The 22,516-nt window shown below is 34.5% G+C and overlaps 1 protein-coding gene across 1 annotated transcript in view; it reads right to left on the bottom strand.

The window, feature by feature from the left end:
• Window positions 1-440: 440 nt before the first annotated feature.
• The window catches only part of GAB3 (GRB2 associated binding protein 3), a 980,339-nt gene continuing 958,263 nt past the window's right edge, over window positions 441-22,516 (bottom strand). The window contains exon 10 of the mRNA XM_044057216.1: window positions 441-1,676. Within this exon, the coding sequence (XP_043913151.1) occupies window positions 1,560-1,676 (117 nt within the window). The 3' untranslated portion in view covers window positions 441-1,559. The remainder of the gene's footprint in view (window positions 1,677-22,516) is intronic.

The raw sequence follows: 22,516 nt of genomic DNA, 5'->3' as shown, positions 1-22,516 counted from the left end.
ATTTAACCTGCATGACCTTTAGAACAGCCCTTCTAAAACTCCAAGAAGGAAACTAAAATAAACTTAAATGTGGCAAGATTTGTTTGTTCTAAATACAACTGGAAAAAAATCCTAAATATGCATTATGGTGGATCTTATTTTGAAATATTGCTTAAAGACTGCTCATTGTGACATCTCAAATAAACAATATGTGATGCATATTTATGGTGTTACTTTAGCATAGGTTACCGTGAATTTGGAAATTATGACATTGAGTTTAATAATAAACAAAGGACCTGTCTGATTCACAGAGATACGCAGCAACTGCATTCTGAGGCTAGGTCCAGTCATATGATTTAAATTTACCCTCCCAAGAATTTTATTGGAAACATGTTGTATTCTGCATGTATCAAGGAATATCACTGTTTCATTCAAAATCCTAGGAGGGTTGTTATAGAAAGGGGGCTATGACTGCCAACCCAATGTTAACCTGAGATACATGAAGAGCAGTGCAGGCATCTGATAAATCATCCATTTTCAGGTACCTGTGTAAAGTTTTTATCTTCTACAGTGAAGTGAATACCTATACATTAGAAGTACATACTTTTCAAACAAACTCACATTCTTACGTCTTAAATATCAAACAATAGGAAGCTATGATTTTTTGCTATCAGGAAAACCATTAAAAACATAATTAAGAAAATAAAGTTGGGACTGTCCTCTCACTGCAGTAATTCATTAGCAATCTCACTTCTCCCAACTGATGACTTTTTTCACAATCACAGCAGGACTGAAATAAAGTGTGGCAGCAAAGCAAATGGTTGAAGCTTCTTTGTGTCTTTTAGTATGTGGCAGTGAGTACTGCAAAAAACAGTTGTCATCCTCTCAGATCATTTGACAATTACATGTATCACATGATTTCTTCATCAGTATTACTATTACGTACTAGTTCTAAAGTTCCTGGGTGTGAAGATATTCTGAGGTATGTCAATGTACTTGCTGACAGGTTCATCTCAATATACTTCTGTTAAGCTATTTCCTTCAGTTCTTTTCTCATTTGACAGCTGACTGTTTTGTACACAGTCCTAACAGCCAACATCGACTGGATCCACTATTTTGCTACTGAATCACCAAGATTGTCTGTACAGCAAAAGGAAGATCCTTCCCCTTTTCGATAATGTGACATCCATATTGTAATCAGCAACATTTTAATGCCATTTTACAAGTCTGTGTGATGTCGCTGACTTATTTTTTTCACAAAGGTAGATACTATAAGAAACAAGTTTTAGGCAACACAGCATCAACAAGATGATTGTCTCATTTGCTGTTGAACAGGTCCAGTGTGTCCGACATCTAAGAAGGTAATGCTGAAAATAATCCCAAGTGAGAAAGAAAGATTTTTTTTTTTTTTTTTTAAAAAGCACATATCCTGATAAGGAAGGCAAATACACTGATTTTCAGTTGCATTTCAGTGAAGCTGTCTTTGTTTTACCCTGAATGCATCTTAACAAATCTTCATTTGTTTGCCATTTGCTATCAAGATGCATTGCCATATGCTTATGTTTTAAGTATTGTTTGTTTCATACTTTGGACTGCCTTACATCAGTCCACTCTTGTTTAGTGTTTTGAAGTGCTTGTGTTTTCTGCTCATCTACTTGTACATAGTCCACACGGTCTTCCTCAGAAAGGAGAGGCTTCTGTAATAGGAAAAGAGAGGGAGAGAGTGCTTTTCAGTGCAGGCATGACTAATTTAAAGCTGAACAATAAATATAAAATGCAATTAGCTAGCAATAAGTGTGTTTTAAATAGTAAATCACAATGTGCAGTGAAAAATAAGAGTATAATAAGGTCCAAAGGTCCATGCATAAACTGAGGCATGCACATGGAATAAGTGGAGGGAGGAGACAAATTCAATTTATAACAATAAACAGGATATTATAAAAGCACACTGTCATCTAGTTGTTGGGATGCCAATATGCTTAGTTTGAGTCATTTCATTCACATGTAAGGGTCTAGCTGTGCTCTAAAAACATTCAGAGAAGCTCTTTACATAATGCAAACAGTATATTTGTCCCATAATAACTGGCACTGCTTGGCTGATGGCATTATCTCCTCTAACTGTATTTTAATAGAGAAATACAGAAATTTAAGGAAAAGGATTCACAATGATGCACCAAAGGAAATTTCCATGAGTGACAATTTCATAAGATGAAATTGCCATAAATTACTTTCAGTGCATCTCAAAGTACAATTTTTTTGTAAAGAGGAAGCCCATTTATACCATCATGTGTGGTGACAAGTCCCACATCCCCAAACTTAGTATATAATGCCACAGTCTCAACTATGAAGAAAAGAGTGATTTTTTTATTACTGAAAGTGCTATTCAGAATATTCCTTTGTGCTATCAGCATGCACTGAATGTGACTTTGTACACCTGTCTGGCTCCTAAGTAAAAATGCCATGTGATCTAGTTTCCTATTTGGTGGGTTGCATGAAGAGCACATAATTGTCTTGTTAACTGTTTTGTACATACACTTCAGCTTACAAAAGTAGTAGCCCAAGTATTTTCTCAAAAAAGTTTTATATTGTTCTTAGTAAAATCTTTGAGTAATATATTTTCATGTGTATTAAACACTTTGTAAAATACTTCATAACTAAAATAAAGTGCTATTCTATATGGTCTAAATAAAACAGTAAGAGCAAACCAACAGAAAATCCATGTTAAGTAGTTGTTTAATATTTTAAACATAATACCAAAGCTGAAAAATTTTCCCTCCTATTCTGATGCAAACCTGGGTTTATTAGGTATATTTACATATAAAGTTTTTTAGGGTATGGAATATGTGATGATATATGCTTAACAAAAATGTTTTTGTAATTAGATATTCCAATATTCCTAAGGAATGATGAACTTGCTATACCACAATATAAATAGTGGTATTATACAATGGTTCAACAACTAACTAATTAATTAATTATATAATGAATGCGTGAGCCAATAGGAAGTCTGGTAATATTATATAAAAATGGGTGGATTGAGGGAGACAGATGATTCTGATGAAGTCTCTGGATGATGAGATGAAAGCGCGCTAAATCTGTATGCTATATTTTACTGGAATAAAGCTGTGTTCTTGCCATTGCTGGCTATCATTTTTTTGGAATCGTAATTCACAGGGAAGTAGAGGACAGCCTTCATTGATACCTCACAGCAAAGATATACTTGTTCAAGGTTGACAGTTTCTGTGTTTTTTGGTTACTGGTTGTGTCGCTCGGTTGGTAACGAGGAGTCCCCGTTTCATATATGGAGAATCATTCCCTGTTGAGTGAACATGTTAGGGTTATTCAAACCCATTCACAGAACTTTCCAAACATTTCAATGCCTCCGGACTCGGGCACTAGCATTCCGTGTGCCCAGAGTAGTCCAGGAAATGGAGCGGAGCATATGATGAAGTCAAGACTTAGAGACGAGAGATCGGTAATGCTGTTCAGGGAAAGGGAACGATGACAGGACAACACTCTTATGGGTGATTCGAATGGACAGACAAGGGTTTTGAACCAACAGAGAGAACAAAGAATTATAGAAAAACAGTTGGAGGCATACGGTGAATTGAATTTTGATGAATGGTTGAACAAATCCTTTGTCAGTATAAGAGGGGAAACAGAGAGAAGACAGCCATCAAATGCAAGTTACAAGGACAAATGTAAGACTTTCAAAAACTACCTAACTAGATATAAAAGTTTAGCACTTGATAACTGGTATTTATCCAAATGTATTGAACAGAAAATAGTGCCGAAAGGACTAAGGATAAATAAGTTTCCAAATAACATCAACGGAAACACTGAGTTTTTTAAAATTATTTCTAGTATTTTGAATGAATGTGGTAAAGCGATGTTAAAGGTGATGGTTAAAAATAATGAAATGATTATGGAGCAATGTAAAAATTATATTGTAAAACTAAATCAAGAAATAAGTACTGACCTCCTGTTTACTGTTTCTGAAGACAAAAATATTTATTGTAGAACCCTGCAAGATGTTGATTTTACAATTACAAAGAATTATAAAAGAAAAATGGGCAAATTAGAAAGAGATTTGAAAGAATATCAGGAAGGAAGGGCCTATTATACCAACACTAAGAGGAGGTTTGACGGGTATCACTACAAAGAAAGGAATCAGGAACATACCAGGTCTATGAACAATATGTACAATACAAGACAGGAGAACAGGGATGGTCTTTATGGAGAACAAGATGATATATGTTTAGACAGAGATGACCCTTTAAGGGAAACACAAGGACCGAGGAGGTCCGAAAGAATTCGCAATCAAACTCGACAATCATCGTATGCGGAAGTGATGGGGAATCAATATGTAAGACAGCAGGACAGGGGGAGATACAGGAGATAAATAGTGATGTGTCTATTGTTGCTGTAATAGGTGTAGAAAATATGTTTAATCAGGTTGGAAATATATTATTACCCCCACCACTTTCCATACAACAATATGTTGGTTATCAAACAGTCACTGAAATAGACAGAGACAATATACAGGATATAGTGGAAGACAATGGTAAGATGACTGTGCATACAAAGAATAATTTTAATATTTACAATTATACAGATTTGGTGGTGACCGATGGTTATTTTGAATTATTTACAAAAGGGTTCACTTTCGTGCCAATATGAAAACCCAAAATTGATGAAACTGTGTTAGATATAAAACTTTTTGCTAGGAAATTAAATTTAACTTACATATTTCGGGATACCCAGCCTTATGTAGAAGGAAACAAGCTGAAGAAAAGGAGTATATATAATCCCCCCTTACAACAGGATATCCATAATTTTGAAATGTGTGCCATAAATATGGTTAGGAATGAATACACAAAGAGCAAGATGATCAAAAACAATTTAACAATACAAGAAAGAGAAATCCTTCAAGAATTGAATGATAATGGAAGAATTAGGGTAATGAAACCCGATAAGGGGGGTGGTGTAGTACTTATGGATCAATGGGATTATACTAATAGGATGCTAAGAATTTTGGATATGAACAATAGATATTGTATTGTATCAAAAAATGAATTGAATATATCATATAAAAGGATAGATTTGTTACTGGAAGACAATCTATTACAAGGGTTGATTGATATTGATTTATTCAATTTTCTTGGTGTGCCTAAACCGATTATACCGGCAATTTTTGGTATTCCCAAAATACATAAAGGGTTGGAAAATCCCCCTTTGAGACCAATAGTTACATCACAAGGATCTAAGACTCAGCCCCAAGCTATTTATGTGGACACAAAATTAAAAAAGTTCCACTATAAATATCCACACATTTTGGTGGATTCATGGGACTTCTTAAACAAAATGAGTATTCTTCATTTTAAGGAAAGCTTTGTGTTTCTTACCACAGATGTCAAAGATTTATTTTCGGTGATACCTCACAAGGAAGGTCTTGAATGGTTTGAGATTATGCTTGTAGAATTTGATATGTTGAATCCAGATGAGTTTAAATTAGTACTAGAAAATATGGAACTAGTACTGAAATATAATTTTATATTTTTTCAGTGGGACATATACCACCAATTGCATGGAGTAACAATGGTTCAGCATGTGCCCCAATATATGCCAATATAATCATGTTATATTGGGAGCAACGATTTAGGAACCATATTGTGAGATACTACCGCTTCTTGGATGACATTTTTATAATATGGGAAGGTACTCAGGAAACAATAAACGAATTCACGGATGATATAAATAATAGCACAGAGTTCCTACAATTTACTTTTGAAAGTAATACAGATGAAATACATTATCTGGATGTTAAGATTAATAAAGATTATGGTAATAGAATATATAGATCTAACATTTACAGGAAGGAATGCTACTCTAACTCTTATTTACACTATCAAAGTGATCATTCCTATTACCTAAAAAGGAATGTTGTAAAGGGACAGATGATTAGAGTGGCAAGAATGACATCGGATCAAAATGATTTTAAGAAAGAGGTTGACTTTGTCCATAATATGTTCAAGGAAAGAGGGTACCCAGATAAGATGGTTGAAATATTAAGAAAGAAGTAATTAGAAAATGGAGTACTGATTATTTACCACTACTAATTAGTGGAGACAAAAATAATATAAGTAAAAATCAAATATATAAAACAAGAAATAATACATCAAATTCTGGGTTACAACTACCATATCTGACCTTGACATATTATGCAGAAATAGGATGGATAAAGAAATGTATTAATGGGATCTGGAATATGTTTAGTAGAATGCCAACAAGAGTTGAAATATTTCAACAACCCTTAAAATATAGTTTTAGGAGAAACATGAATCTAAAAAATATTTTGGAGAAAAAAATGGAGTGAAATTAAAGAGGGAGCCCATGTAAAAATAGGTAATTACAAATGTGGAAGATGTGCACAGTGTCCTTGTATAGCTGGTACAAAGGAAGTAAATATTCCTAGTGTTGCGATTATGCTTAGGAGTTACACATACTCCAGTTGTTACACAAAGGGAGTAGTATACTTGGCATATTGCAAAACATGTTGGGCATATTATGTGGGCAAAACTGAACGAAATTTAAGAACTCGTATTTATGAACATATACGTGATATAAACAAAAAGAATGAGAATAATGCCCTATATAGACATACACTGAAATGTACAAATATGGATGTTAAGTTTTGGGTCTTAGAAGAAGTTAAGCATAATGAAGGGGGAGGTGATTGGGAAGCAGATCTGGAATTTTGTGAAATGATATGGCAGCTAAGACTGGATTCTTGTACCAATCCAGGTATTAATGACCACATTTCTATTAAACCAGCCCTAAAGTTACTTTCGTTAGACCCTAAGAAGTGTATTTAAGGATGAACCCAAAAAATTTTGTTTTATACATTTATGCCATGTAACTATGTATATAACTTTTTGCACAACCTATTTTTGTAAATATGTTTTTATCGGTGACCATTTTTTTATCAGATTTTTTATCAGATTTTAATACTTGGAGCAATGATTTTATGTATAATATTGTATATTTATTTACTTTGTATTTGAGCACTGAAGCACTTTATGATAGGAGAGATGAATTGTTTATTCACAGTTGTATAGGCTGTATCAATTATTTATAATTATTTTTATTTATTATTCATATATTTATAGGTGCATGCATTTTACTAGATATTTCATTATTTATCTATTATGATTTACATATATATATATATATATATATATATATACATACTTTTATAATTTAGGTATATTTACATATAAAGTTTTTTAGGGTATGGAATATGTAATGATATATGCTTAACAAAAATGTTTTTGCAATTAGATATTCCAATATTCCTAAGGAATGATGAACTCGCTATACCACAATATTAATATTGGTGTTATACAATGGTTCAACAACTAACTAATTAATTAATTATATAATGAATGTGTGAGCCAATAGGAAGTCTGGTAATATTATATAAAAATGGGTGGATTGAGGGAGACAGATGATTCTGATGAAGTCTCTGGATGATGAGATGAAAGCGCACTAAATCTGTATGCTGTATTTTACTGGAATAAAGCTGTGTTCTTGCCATTGCTGGCTATCGTTTTTTGGAATCGTAATTCATAGGGAAGTGGAGGACAGCCTTCATTGATAACTCACAGCGAAGATATACTTGTTCAAGGTTGACAGTTTCTGTGTTTTTTGAAACCTGGGTTTATAGTCGTTTCCTGAGATTTCAGAGAACTATTTATATCAGTGTAGAATGCAACCCCATTGTCTCTTGGTTGTGCAGTTACCATGTTGTTTGATTACATAGTCTTGTCTACTGCTCATACTGGTTTGCTGTTGTATATGTCTACATGAAATGGGAGGACAACTGCAGAAACTCCAAGATTAATAGAAAGCATGCTAATTCCTGAATGGCCATTAACCATCAGGAGGATGTCTGATATATATATATATATATATATATATATATATATATCAGCACATGGCTACATATGAAATCCGATATATATATATAAGCACAGGGCTACATATGAAATATCTTAATAAATGACTGACTAAAATGATCCATTGTATAATTCATAAAACAACATGGATGGGTGATGGAGTCTTACGGGATAATGGCCCTTGTTTTACAGTTAAAGCTCTGTATCTTGTGTTATGTTCATTCTAGTCCCATTTTTTCCATTATATCACCCCCATAATACTGTGTTGCATAACCATTGTCATAAGACAGGATTCTAACTATCACATACAGTGCAACAAATTTAAAATACAAACAGTAAGTTTACACTGGGTGTGCATGGCACACAATTATCAAAAGACCACTTGGCAGTTACACTAAAGACCTAATGGTCACACACCTGAACTGTCTTAAGCCTTTATTAAATGTCCCAATGTAACACAAATGTCATACGGTATCAAAAGTGTTAGAATTTAACATATTTGTTTTTGAGCCATTTAGTTGCAATGTAGAAATATATTTCACTGACTTACACAGCTCAAGAGAAGCCCTCAAGAGTATTTTGCTTTTTCAAAGAAAAGAAAGTCCAGGTGCAACCATGAGAATGTAGCTCATTGCAAGGAAATTTAGCAGAAGGCTTAAAGCTGTGGATTCAGAAATAGGATTAATTCAATGAAAGTAGAGCAACTGAGCAGCGTAAAAAGCTGCAGTGTGCTTTACTCCTGCATGTTGTAGGTGATATTTGCAAGTATTTAATACTATTACCTTTCAAGAAAAGGAAAACATCAAAATGGCAGTAATAATGGAAACATACAGGAATTATTCTGCGGCTATAAAAAAATGTGTTTATTCATCATGCATTCTTTACAAGAAATGAAGTCTCAATGGAAACTACAGCCACCCATGTTACTGAATTAAAGAAATGAGCTGAGGGTCTATGAATATGGTAAGTCACATGATTCATTGATAAGCTACAGGACAGTCTTTTGTATGAGAAAAGCTTGCTAAGAGCAAGATTTTAGGAGAAGACATGACTTTATTAAAAGCAGTGGATGTGTGCAGAGTGAATGAAATTGTAAGAACAGAGTTAAAGGAATCAAAAAGAGAACTGGAAGAAAGCAAAATAACACATCAAGTAAAAAAAAGCAGAATCGTAAAGGAAAAATGTGCATGGAAAGTAATGCTGATAAGAAAGAAATGGAAGAATGCAAGATAAAACACATCAAGTAAAAAAATAGAACCGTAAAAGAAAAATATCAGGGAAAAGTAATGTTGATAAGAAACAGAACCATGAAATTCACAGAAAATGCAGTGTACTTGAAATGTAAGCATCATGTACTTTGTATGGCTGTAAGCAAGACAGGAGGTGGTATCTACTGTTTTATCAATTTTGTAGAAGTTGCAGTAGAAAGAAAAAAAATTGCAAAGACGTACAATAAAAATAGTATTCAAAAGTATGTTCATGTTACTGAGTCAGCACATGAAAGCAGTTGTATATAGGTGCTAATAAAGTTATAATAGTCCATACAATTGGAGAATAAAGAGGCAATGCATCATGGTACTAAGAACCAGTCAGACTAGTGAGCAGAGAAGCTGAGGATTACTAAACAAAATGGGGAATGTAAGCTAGACACATGCAGAAAATACCATGGATATGTCAGTGTGTAGAAATACAAAGTATAAGACACTCCTTCAAAAAAGCAATGTATCAGGAAGTTCATTCGCCTAATGCTATGGGTTCTTTGGCTTGTAAGAAAGTGGGCATGGTGAAATTTATTCACAGAGTACAAGCATATATATATATATATATATATATATATATATATATATATATATATATATATATATATATATATATATATATATATATATATATATATATATATATATATATATATATATATATATATACCAGTTGCAGACTCATCTTGTATGCAGTACAGAGCCACAGCAAAGATATCTTGCGTGACATGATCCTTTATTTATAGGTTACATTAGCTTGCCAGGAGAATATATTACTCAGGCAAGTCCTAATAATGTACCAGTAATGAATGCTACAAGAAAAGTAACACTAGATTTCTGAAGCAGAACTGAACAGGAATTAATGTGTATGAAAAACTGAAGTGTCATTAAAAAACAGATGAACTCAACATACTTGATGAATAGTATGATCACTCTGTGAAGCAGAACAAAATTCACAGTTATAACAATCTGCACTAACAGGTTAAGATGACTGAGAGAGTTGATTTTGTGTTGCATTAACGATGAGGAAGTAGTTTCTAGTGTTAATTTATTTTCTATATTAGATACAGATTAGAGATTCTGATAGACAAAGCTTGAAGACCAAGGCTCCAAATAGTGTGCATTTAATATACTTTTAGGAAGTGTGCATCCATAAGACTCATGTTTGGTATTGCATCTGTTCCATAAGTATTTCAAAACTGCAGTTGCAGAAGCAGTGAAAGCTAATTTAGTATTATGAACACAATTGATGACCTGTTAATTGTTTATCAGAGACAAATATAACACATTGAGACTGATATAGCTGTTGGACAGACTGGGACCATATGATTTTAAATTAAATAAGATCAAGTACAAAATAGGAAGAAATAAGTTTTGCTACAGCATAATGTTCAAAACTGGCAAAATGATTACACCTTATGAGCAAAAAGGAAAGATACTCAAGAAAATAGGAGTGATATTCTGGAACGGCAAACCTCAAGAAAATAACCAGAGATGCAATATAATGGCCAGGAATGTCAGCAAAATAAAGTGATAAAAAACTGTGCTGTGTGTAATTCATACCATAACAACAGCTTAGGAGAAGGCATATTACCTCACTCAGTCATCCATGGAGTAACATGAGCAAAGATTTGTTTCTGTGGATTATTATTATGTGTTGTCTAAAATTGCTAATTTAATTTAACTACAGGTATCAGCATGATAACTGCTTGAATCGATTTTCTCAAGGCAAGGCATATGTGATGCTAGTATATTAGATAATGGTCCACAGTTTAACAGTACAAAATCTAAATGATTTGAACAACCATAGGAGTTTAAGCATGTAACCACAATCTTGTAATACCAACAATCTAATAAACAGGTAGACGTACAATACAAAGAGAAAAAATCATGATAATAAGAGTGCTAGCAGTACTTATGAAGGCTGCCATTTACAGTGTTGGAAAATAGGTATACTGCATTGCAACCTCTCAATCTCCCCACAGCTCAGTCAATAATAGGAAGAAGGGGAGAAAGTAGATCACTGACATCATTCACCTTATAAATGTCAGAGCATTGAGGAAAACCAGCTGAGACAGAAGTATTACTATCATAAACACTGTAGAATACTTTTAAATTTGCACAGAGGAGATAGAATACGAAACTGGTAGTAATCACAGGATAAGCAGCCTGAAGTTGTAGATCTAGTTGATAAGCTTATCTGAGATACTATGTGGTTCAAAGTGAAAATGGTCAGATGTATAGAAGAGACCAAAGCTATACAATGTCAATCCAGGGAGTCTGACACAAGATAATAAGTAGAGAAGTGCAAATATGTATTAGAACCAAGTACAGAACATGTAGAATTTGTATATATGATAGAATATTACTTTAGGAAAAAGTAAAGCTTATTGCAGATGTGTTTCATTTGACTTGGACTCTTTCAAGCTGGTCCAGTAAAGCTGTTAATGTGAATACAACCCATGACTATGTCCCTTTGTTATGACCATTTCTGGCTGTATGTTAAAACAAGAGTGTTTTTATATATGGGATCACAATAATAATGTTATGACATCAGGAGCTGCTTTACTGATGAGTATTAATCCTATAATCGTTGTGAACTATGCTGAGGGTAACGAAATGGATCTCAGTTTTGTGAGTTATGACTAGGGGCATGCTAATACTGAAACCATATGGAAAAGCCGTATCAGCACAACAAGTAATTGTCTTCATATTTTGATGGAAAATGTTTCAAATAATTTTTGCTTTTCACATTTCAGTAATAACAAAACCAATAAAATACATGAGTGATATCCAGAAATACTGAACTAGAAGGAAACAGCTAGTGGCATAACATTGGTCAAAAAATGTCAACACAGATCTGCCATTTCAAGCTAAGCATAATACTTATTCAATAGACACTGGTGCAAAATACAATATTTTATCTGAATATATGTTTAACACCTGATACTACCTATCATTAAATGTAAATATGCCTGCACTGTCTTGACATATTTGGGACATAAACTAAAACAAGTAGATTAGACACATGAGCTTATGTTTCAAGTTGTATCTTTTGACAATGAAATAAAGCAGACAAATATCATAGGTCATATGGTTTGTAAGAAGTCTGGTGTGATTAGCAGACTTTATAATATTAAGAAAAAGACCACCTCAAACTTCTGAGCAGCCATCTCAAATGTTTCAAAGGTAAACACTTTTGTGAATACTTCTAAGGCAGATTTCAAAACAGTAACAAGAGAAGCACTGCCAATGCCTCTCTACAGCAGACAGTCGGAATGCTTTTGAGCAGAGCCATGTGAAAAGCAGCATTAGAGAAAACTTAAGTGTTTCTAAAGCAGATAGCATGAATCTGTTTTCAGTGAAGTTTCAGAAAGTTTTTCATGTTAAGAATATAGCTAATGGTAGCAAAGATACAGTTATCAATACTTTTCTGAGAGTCAAAAAGTGAAAAAAAGCTTGAAATGGAGCAGTATGTTTCAGACACTTCTGATGTTAATGACATTTTATAGAAATACTCTTATTTATTTAGGCAGTTTACCAAGTGAATACCGAATTAAGATTTATTCAGATTTAGTACCAGTTGTGTATGCAACAAAAAGAGTAAGTGTAGCACTTAAAGAAATGAAATGAACAGGAATTAAACTTAATGGAATGTCCTTCTAGAGAAAGCCTATTGGTTGTTTTCTCCACTTAAACAATGCTCAGAAAATCATAACTGGAAGGTCAAAGTGTTGTTTTACTTGGCACTAGAGTCAGAAAAGAAGGAGAAGGTGATATTTATTTTTCCCACTTTCTATATTTCCTCCAAGTTTGTGGAACCGCACAGCTGGTAAATACATAGTTTGGGGTATGAAGGCTTGCCACCATGTCTGAGGGTGCAGAGGACATGCTCCACTGCAAAAAAAATTTATTATTTATGATCATGGGAGTGACACTTTTCTGGTCTGTAACCTTCCAAGGTTTTAGACATTGCAGGATTACTTAATCATGTGTTAAATGAGATATGATTATTCATAGTAAATCCCATGGTGTGATTACCAAACAAAGCAGAACTGACTGAATGAGGGAAAAGCAGGGTTGCAGACATGAAAGAAATCTTCAACGAATAAAAAATGGGTTAAAAAGGAACAATGCCCAATTCAGACTGTTTAAAAGATTACTTCCATTTTGCCCAAGTACAAATATATTCTGCATGAGATGGAAATCAAAGCTTTAAACAAATCAGACTAGAAAAGCTCTAAGATATGTACTTTTAACAGCCCCTTGGACATTTTTAGATTCACTTTTCTTAACTTACCTTTTAGAATTTTGCTAATGTTAGATGTTTTCCAAAGAGCAGTTGCTCAGATTATATAAGGCCTTGATGGAGTAACTAACATCATAAATTGTGTAAGCCCAAGGCATAAATATGCAGAGAACAAGAGTCAAAATGAAAGATTTGTCACTGGTTTTAAATACATAGGCTATATACTAATTTTGAAAGGTCTGAAAATAAATGAGGATACAGTCAATGTTGCGGCCAATATGCAGAAATCACAAGACAAATTAGATATTATGTGAATCCATGAAATGGTTTAGTACCTCTCAGCATTTATATGCAATGCTTTGCGTACCCAGTGCCATTAAGGAGGATACTAAAGCATGGTGTCAAATGGTTTTAATCTATAGAACAAGACATGATTTATGAGCTGTTGAAAAGGCATGTTACAGAACATCCAGCTCTGAAATTTTATGAGCTCTCCCAATCTTTAATTCTTCAAGTAAATGTCAATCAACTAGGATTGAGTTGCAGTGCTGATGCAAGAAAGCAGACTTGCAGCATGTGGGTCTTTATCAAAAGTACAACAAAGCTATGCCTAAACATAAAAAGGAAATGTGGTCTATGGTTGCTAAAAAAGTAACATAGACTATAGCCTATGGATATCAACAATGGTAGGAGTATACGTATGGGCAGAGTGGTAGATGGCCCTTTTAGTGCTCATTGCTGATTCACAAGCTGGTACCCTCAAGTCTAAGGTGATGAGTAAAGAAAAAAGTCTGCTCTCCTCTGCTGTGGCACTCTTTACTTGTTTCATAAAGAGCACCAGGTCAAATGTTGCACTCCTCAACTTGAAGAGCAAAAAAAAAAAAAGGTTTTCTGTTCTGAAAAAACTGAATCAAATAGTTTGAAGGAGCAAAACAAGTGATTTGCTTCAGTTTTCGCCACTACATAAATTAATAAACTATCAGCAAATTAGCATCAGCTGGTGATGTACCCCTAACACCTTGCACCTAGGGTGCCCCCCCCTTCAACCCTCACTCACAATGCTTCTGCCTCCTGTAAAACAGTTATTTTGGAATCAGACAAGTCATTGCAAAGTATTAAAAAAGTATTAAAAAAAATCTTTGTTTAAAGCTCCAGCTAGATTACAAAGAATGATGTGGAAAAAACATAATGTCAAAGTCAAATATAAGCTAGGGAAACAGATGCATACAGCAAATATATGCAATAGGCAATGCCCCTAAAGAGCAGAAAGATCTGCTAGACAGAGATTTAGAAGTTTTTCACATCATTCCCCAGAAAACAATATCTACTGATAAATAAGCTTAGCAGATCAACCAAAGATGACAGATAAATGGAACTCAAATGGACCAGTCATGAGTAACTGGCCTAAACAAATCTTTGTAATAGTTCCGGAAGTACAGTTGTCTTATCTACACATAATTAAGCTTTCTTGTGTCTGAAATCTGCTGTGCAAAGCAGATAAAGCAGATCATAAAAGCAGATGATAAAGACATTACACCAGATTCAATAAGAGAATCAATACTTTGAGAGATTCATCAATCACATTTATGTATAATGAAGTGTAGACAAAGTGAGAGATACTTACTATTGATCTAAACCTTTGACCTGCTCTCAGCTCACTTCCTGTTACCCATATTATATTGCATTTAATTATTAATCTCCTGACAGCAGACTGATCTATACTCTATTTTTTATGTATTCAAGCACATTATATTTAAAGTTTTGTACTGATGCTGCCAGCATATGATTTTCATGTACTGTTTATCAATTATACATTTTTTGCCAATTGAAATCATGAATTCATGTGTTATTTCTGTCTCAAGTTATTCACCATGGTTTCTAAGTGCTGTCTCTATTTTTTTTCTTTCCCCAAGTACTGGACAGTAGGGTTAACCCAGTCAACAAAATAATTGTTGAACAAAAAGATAAATGTTGTGAACTATGACGTATGTTTAGGTCATCATAAACAAAATGCACACAGGGAAATTATTTCTTATGATACTATAGGCCTGTTAAGAGCTGACTTGTTACAGAACAAAACAATCACTTTCCAGTGGGTGCAGACTATAATTCTAAATATCCAGAAATCATATAGCTAAAAGTTACATCTAGTCTTTCTGGAGGTAATGTCCTCAAAAGTAGTTTCTCAAGATATAGTATTCAAGAAGCAGTTATTTCTGATAGCAGTCTTCATTCTCATGGCAATTCTTTGAATGTTTTGCTGACAACTTGGAAGTTAAACATACAACATCAAGTCTATCCTATCCTCAGTGTAATGGTCAAGTGGGAAGAAAGATGCAAACCTTTAATAGCTTGACAAGGAAATTTGGAAATTTAAAACCTACTGGCTGCCACTTGTTAGTTTAGAGTGCAGGAGTTCATCATGTCAAAGGATGGGGTTATCACCGCCTCAGCTGTTAATGGGAACAGGAGAATAATCTAAGATGCTTGCTAGTTACTTCTTATTAGCAGCAGGAGAATCAAAGTAACATGTTTTTAAGAAGAACCAGATAAGACAAGGTTTTATCATGCTTAAGGCAAAAAGAACCTTCATTATTGAAAGAGGGAGACAGATTACAGTTACCAGTCCCAGTGTGTGTGTGTGCACACATTTTTAAGTGTATAAAAAGGTAAGATGCAGGCTACTGCAACTCTAGAAGTAGCAGGGCTGAGATCATATCTTGTAAAAGCTTTGGTAATCAAATCTAAAGAAGGCATCATAAACATATGCATAAATTACCAGAGACTCAAGTAAAATTTCTCATGAATTTGATCTAAAGAATCAAGTTGCCTTACTCCTCTCAGGGAAAAGTAGTTCAGAATTCTGATGTGAGGAATGAAGTATGTCTGTCTGAAACAAATGTTTTTATTTCAGCATTAGAAAGCTCTAATAGAGGTATTCCTTTGACTATGATTTCAATCTTAAGTTCAACTAATAATATTACTGAAGGCAAGAAACTTGAAAAGACTGACTTTGAAATATGTTGATCATAATGCTAAGGAAACCATTGCATTATTCTGACGGCACATAATATGGTTTGCTATCAGAGACAGAATGTGGATATACCTGTTCTATATTACAGTTATTTGAAGTTCTACATTTTGTGCAACTGCATATGACACATTGCAAATAATTTCAGTAATCCTGCTTAGCAGTGGCACCTACCTAAAGAAATGGGTTTGAAGAACATGCACCTAAAGTAATGTATGGTCCTACAATACTACTAGAGTACAGTGCAAATATTATATTGTTCTAGTTTGAAAAAGAGACTTACACAATGACAAGTTCCTTGAATAAATGTATTACTTTAAGGGACTAGCTTTAATAGAGATTTAAGCAATGTGACTTGACTCTTCCAGGTCTTTCCAGCAAAGTTATTGATATAAAGGCATTTCTTGCCTCTTTCTCTTCATTAGTGGCTATTCATGACTATGTCTTCCAAGATGTATATATTTTACAGTGCAGAAATGTATGAAACTGTCACTTCCGGAGTACTGTCATCAACTATCCCCAGAATAAGGCCAGAGCTGAGGTGAAAACACCAAGAAATGGACAAGTAATTAAAAGATCAGCTAGATATATGGACATGTCATTTAGCAATGCCAAAATTCTACTAGTCTCTAAAGATGTAAGATATCAAAATAATTGATGTAAACATCACTGGGTTTTATTACAGCATACAGCTCAGTGAAAATAGTTGCATTGTAGTAGTGCAGTCAATTATTTGATGTCTGCATATGTAATCAGTAACTACCTCATTATATAACAACTATTTTAGCTTTTGTAAAAATAAATATATAAATAAATAAGGGGGTGCGTAATATATAATGCTACAGCTTTAAGATATGAGCAAAAAGCTTACTCAGTATATGTGACTTTTTATCATTCTAGCAGTAACTGGTAGTTACAGTAAGGACCTCATGGAGACTTGATCACACATATGTTATCTGAGACTTTATTGAACATCCTAGTAGACAGTGCAATGTTGAAGAGACAATCTGTGTAATATATAGTTTGAAAGCTTGTGCTATTTTATCTTTTTGCTTCCACATATAAATATCTCATCTTGAGCTGCAGGAGGCTTTTCTCTACATGTAGGAAGAATGAGTTACAGCTTAGTGACTCTGCAGTAAAGTTAGGGGCATTCAGTTATAAGTGTAAATCTTAACTGAGATATAAAGATCAACTAAAAGAATCAGAAGAAACTAAAATATACAGGGCAGAAGAAGAAGAAGAAGATGGGGAAGGAGGAAGCATTTATTAGCATGTCTCAGTTTAAGTGCCATGATATTACATACTGATATCATGTAGTTGGTTTAGACTGTTTCCGTATTCTGCAAAAACACTGAGTCCCAAAGTTTCCATGAATTTGCTGTTAGTTAATTACATGGTACAGTATGCCTTTTAAGTTTTGTAAAATATCAGGCCGACTCCATGAGATAAATGGCAATGAAATATGCTCCTTGTATTTCTGATCTGTCTTAGCTACCATTTTTTTCTAATCATGAACCATGTTTGTGAATGTCCTCTATGCCCACTTCAACATGTTAAACCATGTTTGTGAATGTCCTCTATGCCCACTTCAACATGTTAAACCATGTTTGTGAATGTCCTGTATGTCCACTTCAACATGTTAAACCATGTTTGTGAATGTCCTCTATGCCCACTTCAACATGTTAAACCATGTATGTGAATGTCCTCTATGCCCATTTCAACATGTTAAACCGTGTATGTGAATGTCCTCTATGCCCATTTCAACATGTTAAACCATGTTTGTGAATGTCCTCTATGCCCACTTCAACATGTTAAACCATGTTTGTGAATGTCCTCTATGCCCACTTCAACATGTTAAACCATGTTTGTGAATGTCCTCTATGCCCACTTCAACATGTTAAACCATGTTTGTGAATGTCCTCTATGCCCACTTCAACATGTTAAACCATGTATGTGAATGTCCTCTATGCCCATTTCAACATGTTAAACCATGTATGTGAATGTCCTCTATGCCCATTTCAACATGTTAAACCATGTTTGTGAATGTCCTCTATGCCCACTTCAACATGTTAAACCATGTTTGTGAATGTCCTCTATGCCCACTTCAACATGTTAAACCATGTTTGTGAATGTCCTCTATGCCCACTTCAACATGTTAAACCATGTATGTGAATGTCCTCTATGCCCATTTCAACATGTTAAACCATGCATGTGAATGTCCTCTATGCCCATTTCAACATGTTAAACCATGTTTGTGAATGTCCTCTATGCCCACTTCAACATGTTAAACCATGTTTGTGAATGTCCTCTATACCCATTTCAACATGTTAAACCATGTTTGTGAATGTCCTCTATGCCCATTTCAACATGTTAAACCATGTTTGTGAATTTCCTCTATGCCCATTTCAACATGTTATTACCTTTTTCCCTTACAAGATAACCATCTCTGCATGAACTGTGTAAACGTATCCTATGTAAGTATGCAGTAAGTGCATCTGCAAAAATATTGCTATGTGTCTGCCTGCAGTCCTTAGGCCAGGCAATGCTTGTGTGACTGTTATAAGTATTACATGATTAAACTGTGCATTAGACTAAATTGTTTGCATTTTGCATGCTTCTACACATGGGGGGGGAAAGCTTGCTATGTGGTATCTCATCATTTTAGAAGTTAATCTGATAGCTTCTTCCAGGAAATACAATTCTAAATAAAATTCTTAGAATATGCAAGTATTGGGAATTAATTATAGTTCAAGTAACTGGGGTCCAGAAGTCCTTTATTTTAGACTGACTCAGCAGGTCTCTTAGGGGATGCAATCACACATTGTGGTATAATGTTGTACCTTTATGTAGTTGTCGAGTGGCAGAAAACAACAACAATGACTGTGTTAATTTATGACACCAGTGAAGCTGTGGCAGAGCACAACTGAACCACTGAGTGTTAGTTTTGTTTGCACAGTGAGATAAAACTCTGGCTAGGCCACAGGTGACCTGAGTTTAATTAGTGACTCAGAAGTAGGCTGGAGCTAGTGTGGGGGAAGTTGGCTGTACCTATCCTGATTGGATGGAGGATGACTCAGTCACATGAGTGGCAGACACAGAAGCAATTGGAGGGCATGAGTGCAGCTGACTATGCCACTTAGTGGTAATCTTCACTTAAAGTGTGTGGAAATATGTATCTACATGTAGAAGGCATAGTGACCTCTGCCATAATATGGTCAACTTTTCCACCAAGTAGTGGACTTAGACCATTACTAACAACACCCTTAATAGCTACCCGGACAATAACTCATGTGGTTAGCTATTGCCTACAGACGAATGAACAGGTTGGATGACCATAGAAAGTTGATGGTTAGCAGGCGGTGGGAAAAAAGCATATAGGAAAATACCCGGAGAACAATTTCTGTTATGTAGCTTGTGAAAGATTCACTGGTACTAGTTGTAATCTATGCAGTGAATAGCAGTTTTAGTCACTATTTCTTAGCACTGGTTCAAGAAAAAGCCTTTCTCCAGTACTATGAAAACGTTCATTTCCTTCTTGGCTAGTTAGTGACTTTGTCATTTTAGTACTATATTTAACTGACATTCTGCTACTCTTGATGACTCATTGTACACATTCAGTATTGTGACACATCAGTTATTTATAATGCCTTGTTCTCAAAATCATCTAGCTTCTGCTGCATTTTCTGAAATATATCCAGAGTTACTGATTTTACTATCACACATTTATCCATTTATCTGAAAACCTACTAAGGTTCTGGCACATACCTCTGCTTTAAGCTCACATATAAACCTATGTTCCAATCAGATATGACAGTCTTACAATTACACCCATCACTGGCTTCCTTAAATCCACAGTACTAAACACATACAAAATCATCATTGTAAGAAAAGCAAATCAGTTTCCAAAATACTAAATTTGGGATCTAGTATTAACAGCAAAATAAACTGGTGCTGTAAATCTATACAGAACACATGCTATGAAACCCTCAAAAATATTTTGATATTCATTTATTTTCTTTGATTATAAAACTGACACTATACTCAAGAGAACTTTGTAAGAAACCGGTCACTGTTAGCTGTCTGTAAGGAGTAAACATTTGGAATGCTGGAGAATAAAAAAGATTGGAGAATAGATGTCATGGGAATATCCTAGGTTAGAATGAACAATCGTGGGACAAGATGTGGTAAATGTCCTCAAGTCTTAGAGAAACCCACAAGCTCAGTGAGGCCCTTCTATCACCTTGAATGACAACTAAATATGAAAATAAAATTCCAGGTTTCAGTCACTGAATGAGATCTTGGTTCCACAAAAACAGCAAAGAATATGTTTGTATAATGGGTCTCAGCACAAATCTTAATATGTGTGCTATATATATATATATATATATATATATATATATATATATATATATATACATATACATACATATATATTATTATTACTTCAATTTGTTAACCGGGAAAGTCCATTGGGCCAAGGTAACCTGTTTTCAATGGAGGCCCAAGGAGAAAAGCTCCAGACAGAATTATAATATACAATGTATTAGTATAGCATATAAGAACAACAGTTTAACATTCAATATACAGAAGGATAAGATTTTACATATCTTGAAATGTATGAGCTGAGTCAATCACTTATAAGATATTTACAAAAACAATAGCTTCATGTTCATTTAATACAACTATATGTATTTAGGCAAAGGAATTTTAGAGAGACGAATTGAAGCTGTGGCAGACATTGTGAGTAGGATAGAGTAGGAAGAGAGAGATGCATGTATAAATATATACATACATACACACACACACACACACACACACACACACACACACACACACACACACACACACACACACACACACACATACACACATATATATATCTGGTTTACCTTCAGTCCACTTCCCTGACATGCACTCACCCGACACTTCAAATTACCGACATTCCCAAAGCCAACATTACCCATGCGGTTAGTGAACACTTGGCCATCTGCTTGAACTTTGCCCCTTACCCCCACAGTAGTGCATTCTCGGAGTTGGTATATTTAGTAAGGGGAGTGTGGGTTTGTTTTCATCAGTTAGTTCTTCCGTCGGGATGGCCAAGTGTTTACTTACTTACCTTTAGGGAAATGTCGGCTTTGAGAATGTCGGTGATTTGACGTGTTGGTAAACTGGGTTTCGGGGAAGTGGACTGTCAGTAAATTGAAGGCAACCCATATATCTATATGGGTCTACTTTGGAAGTTCCAAATTACAAAACCTTGAACTTCATAATGTTGAGAACATAAGGTCAAAGTTTTGAAACTTCGAACAGTTTAAATACAGAGCAGAACAGGAAATTTACTGTTTCCTTCACTGTAGTGTGATCTTGAAGTTGGTATAGTTAATTATTAGTGGGTGTGAGAGCTGCGGGGGCTTGCCCCCCTGCATAAATGTAGAAAAAAGTTTTTATTTTTATTGAAGTTTTGAACTTTCAAAACTTCGATGATATGGTCTTGACCATATGAAGTTCGAAGTTTTGAAAGTTTGAGCTTCAAATGTAGATCTATATATCTATATCTATATCTATATCTATCTATCTATATATATATATATATATATATATATATATATATATATATATGTATGTATATGTGTGTGTGTGTGTGTGTGTGTGTGTGTGTGTGTGTGTGTGTGTGCATGTATTAGTAACAAACCTTGGACCATGCAATTTTTAAACAGTGTTTTTGTATGGGGGCAAGTCCTCTTTGCCCCCCCCCCCACACACACCCTGCTATTGAGTTATTTTGATTCTAAGATCACATAATCCAGGGAAAAGGGTATATTCCCCACCCCCAGGGAGTGTCCAAACATGTACAACTGTTGACAATCTGTTCTAACCATCAAAGTGTGTTGAAGAACGTAAGCATCTTTTATTGACATAATTATATTATACAGATTGAAATAATTGCCATGTTTGGTTATCCATAGACCATTCCCCACTTTTAAAGCTGAGAATAGTGCAAAAAGTTAAACCGCTAGACATAACACCACACACAAGC

The sequence above is a fragment of the Protopterus annectens genome, chromosome 15.part0, assembly GCF_019279795.1.
Source record: "Protopterus annectens isolate FY-2018-M chromosome 15.part0, PAN1.0, whole genome shotgun sequence".
NCBI lineage: Eukaryota > Metazoa > Chordata > Ceratodontiformes > Protopteridae > Protopterus > Protopterus annectens.
This window is presented reverse-complemented; position numbering and strand designations above follow the sequence as displayed.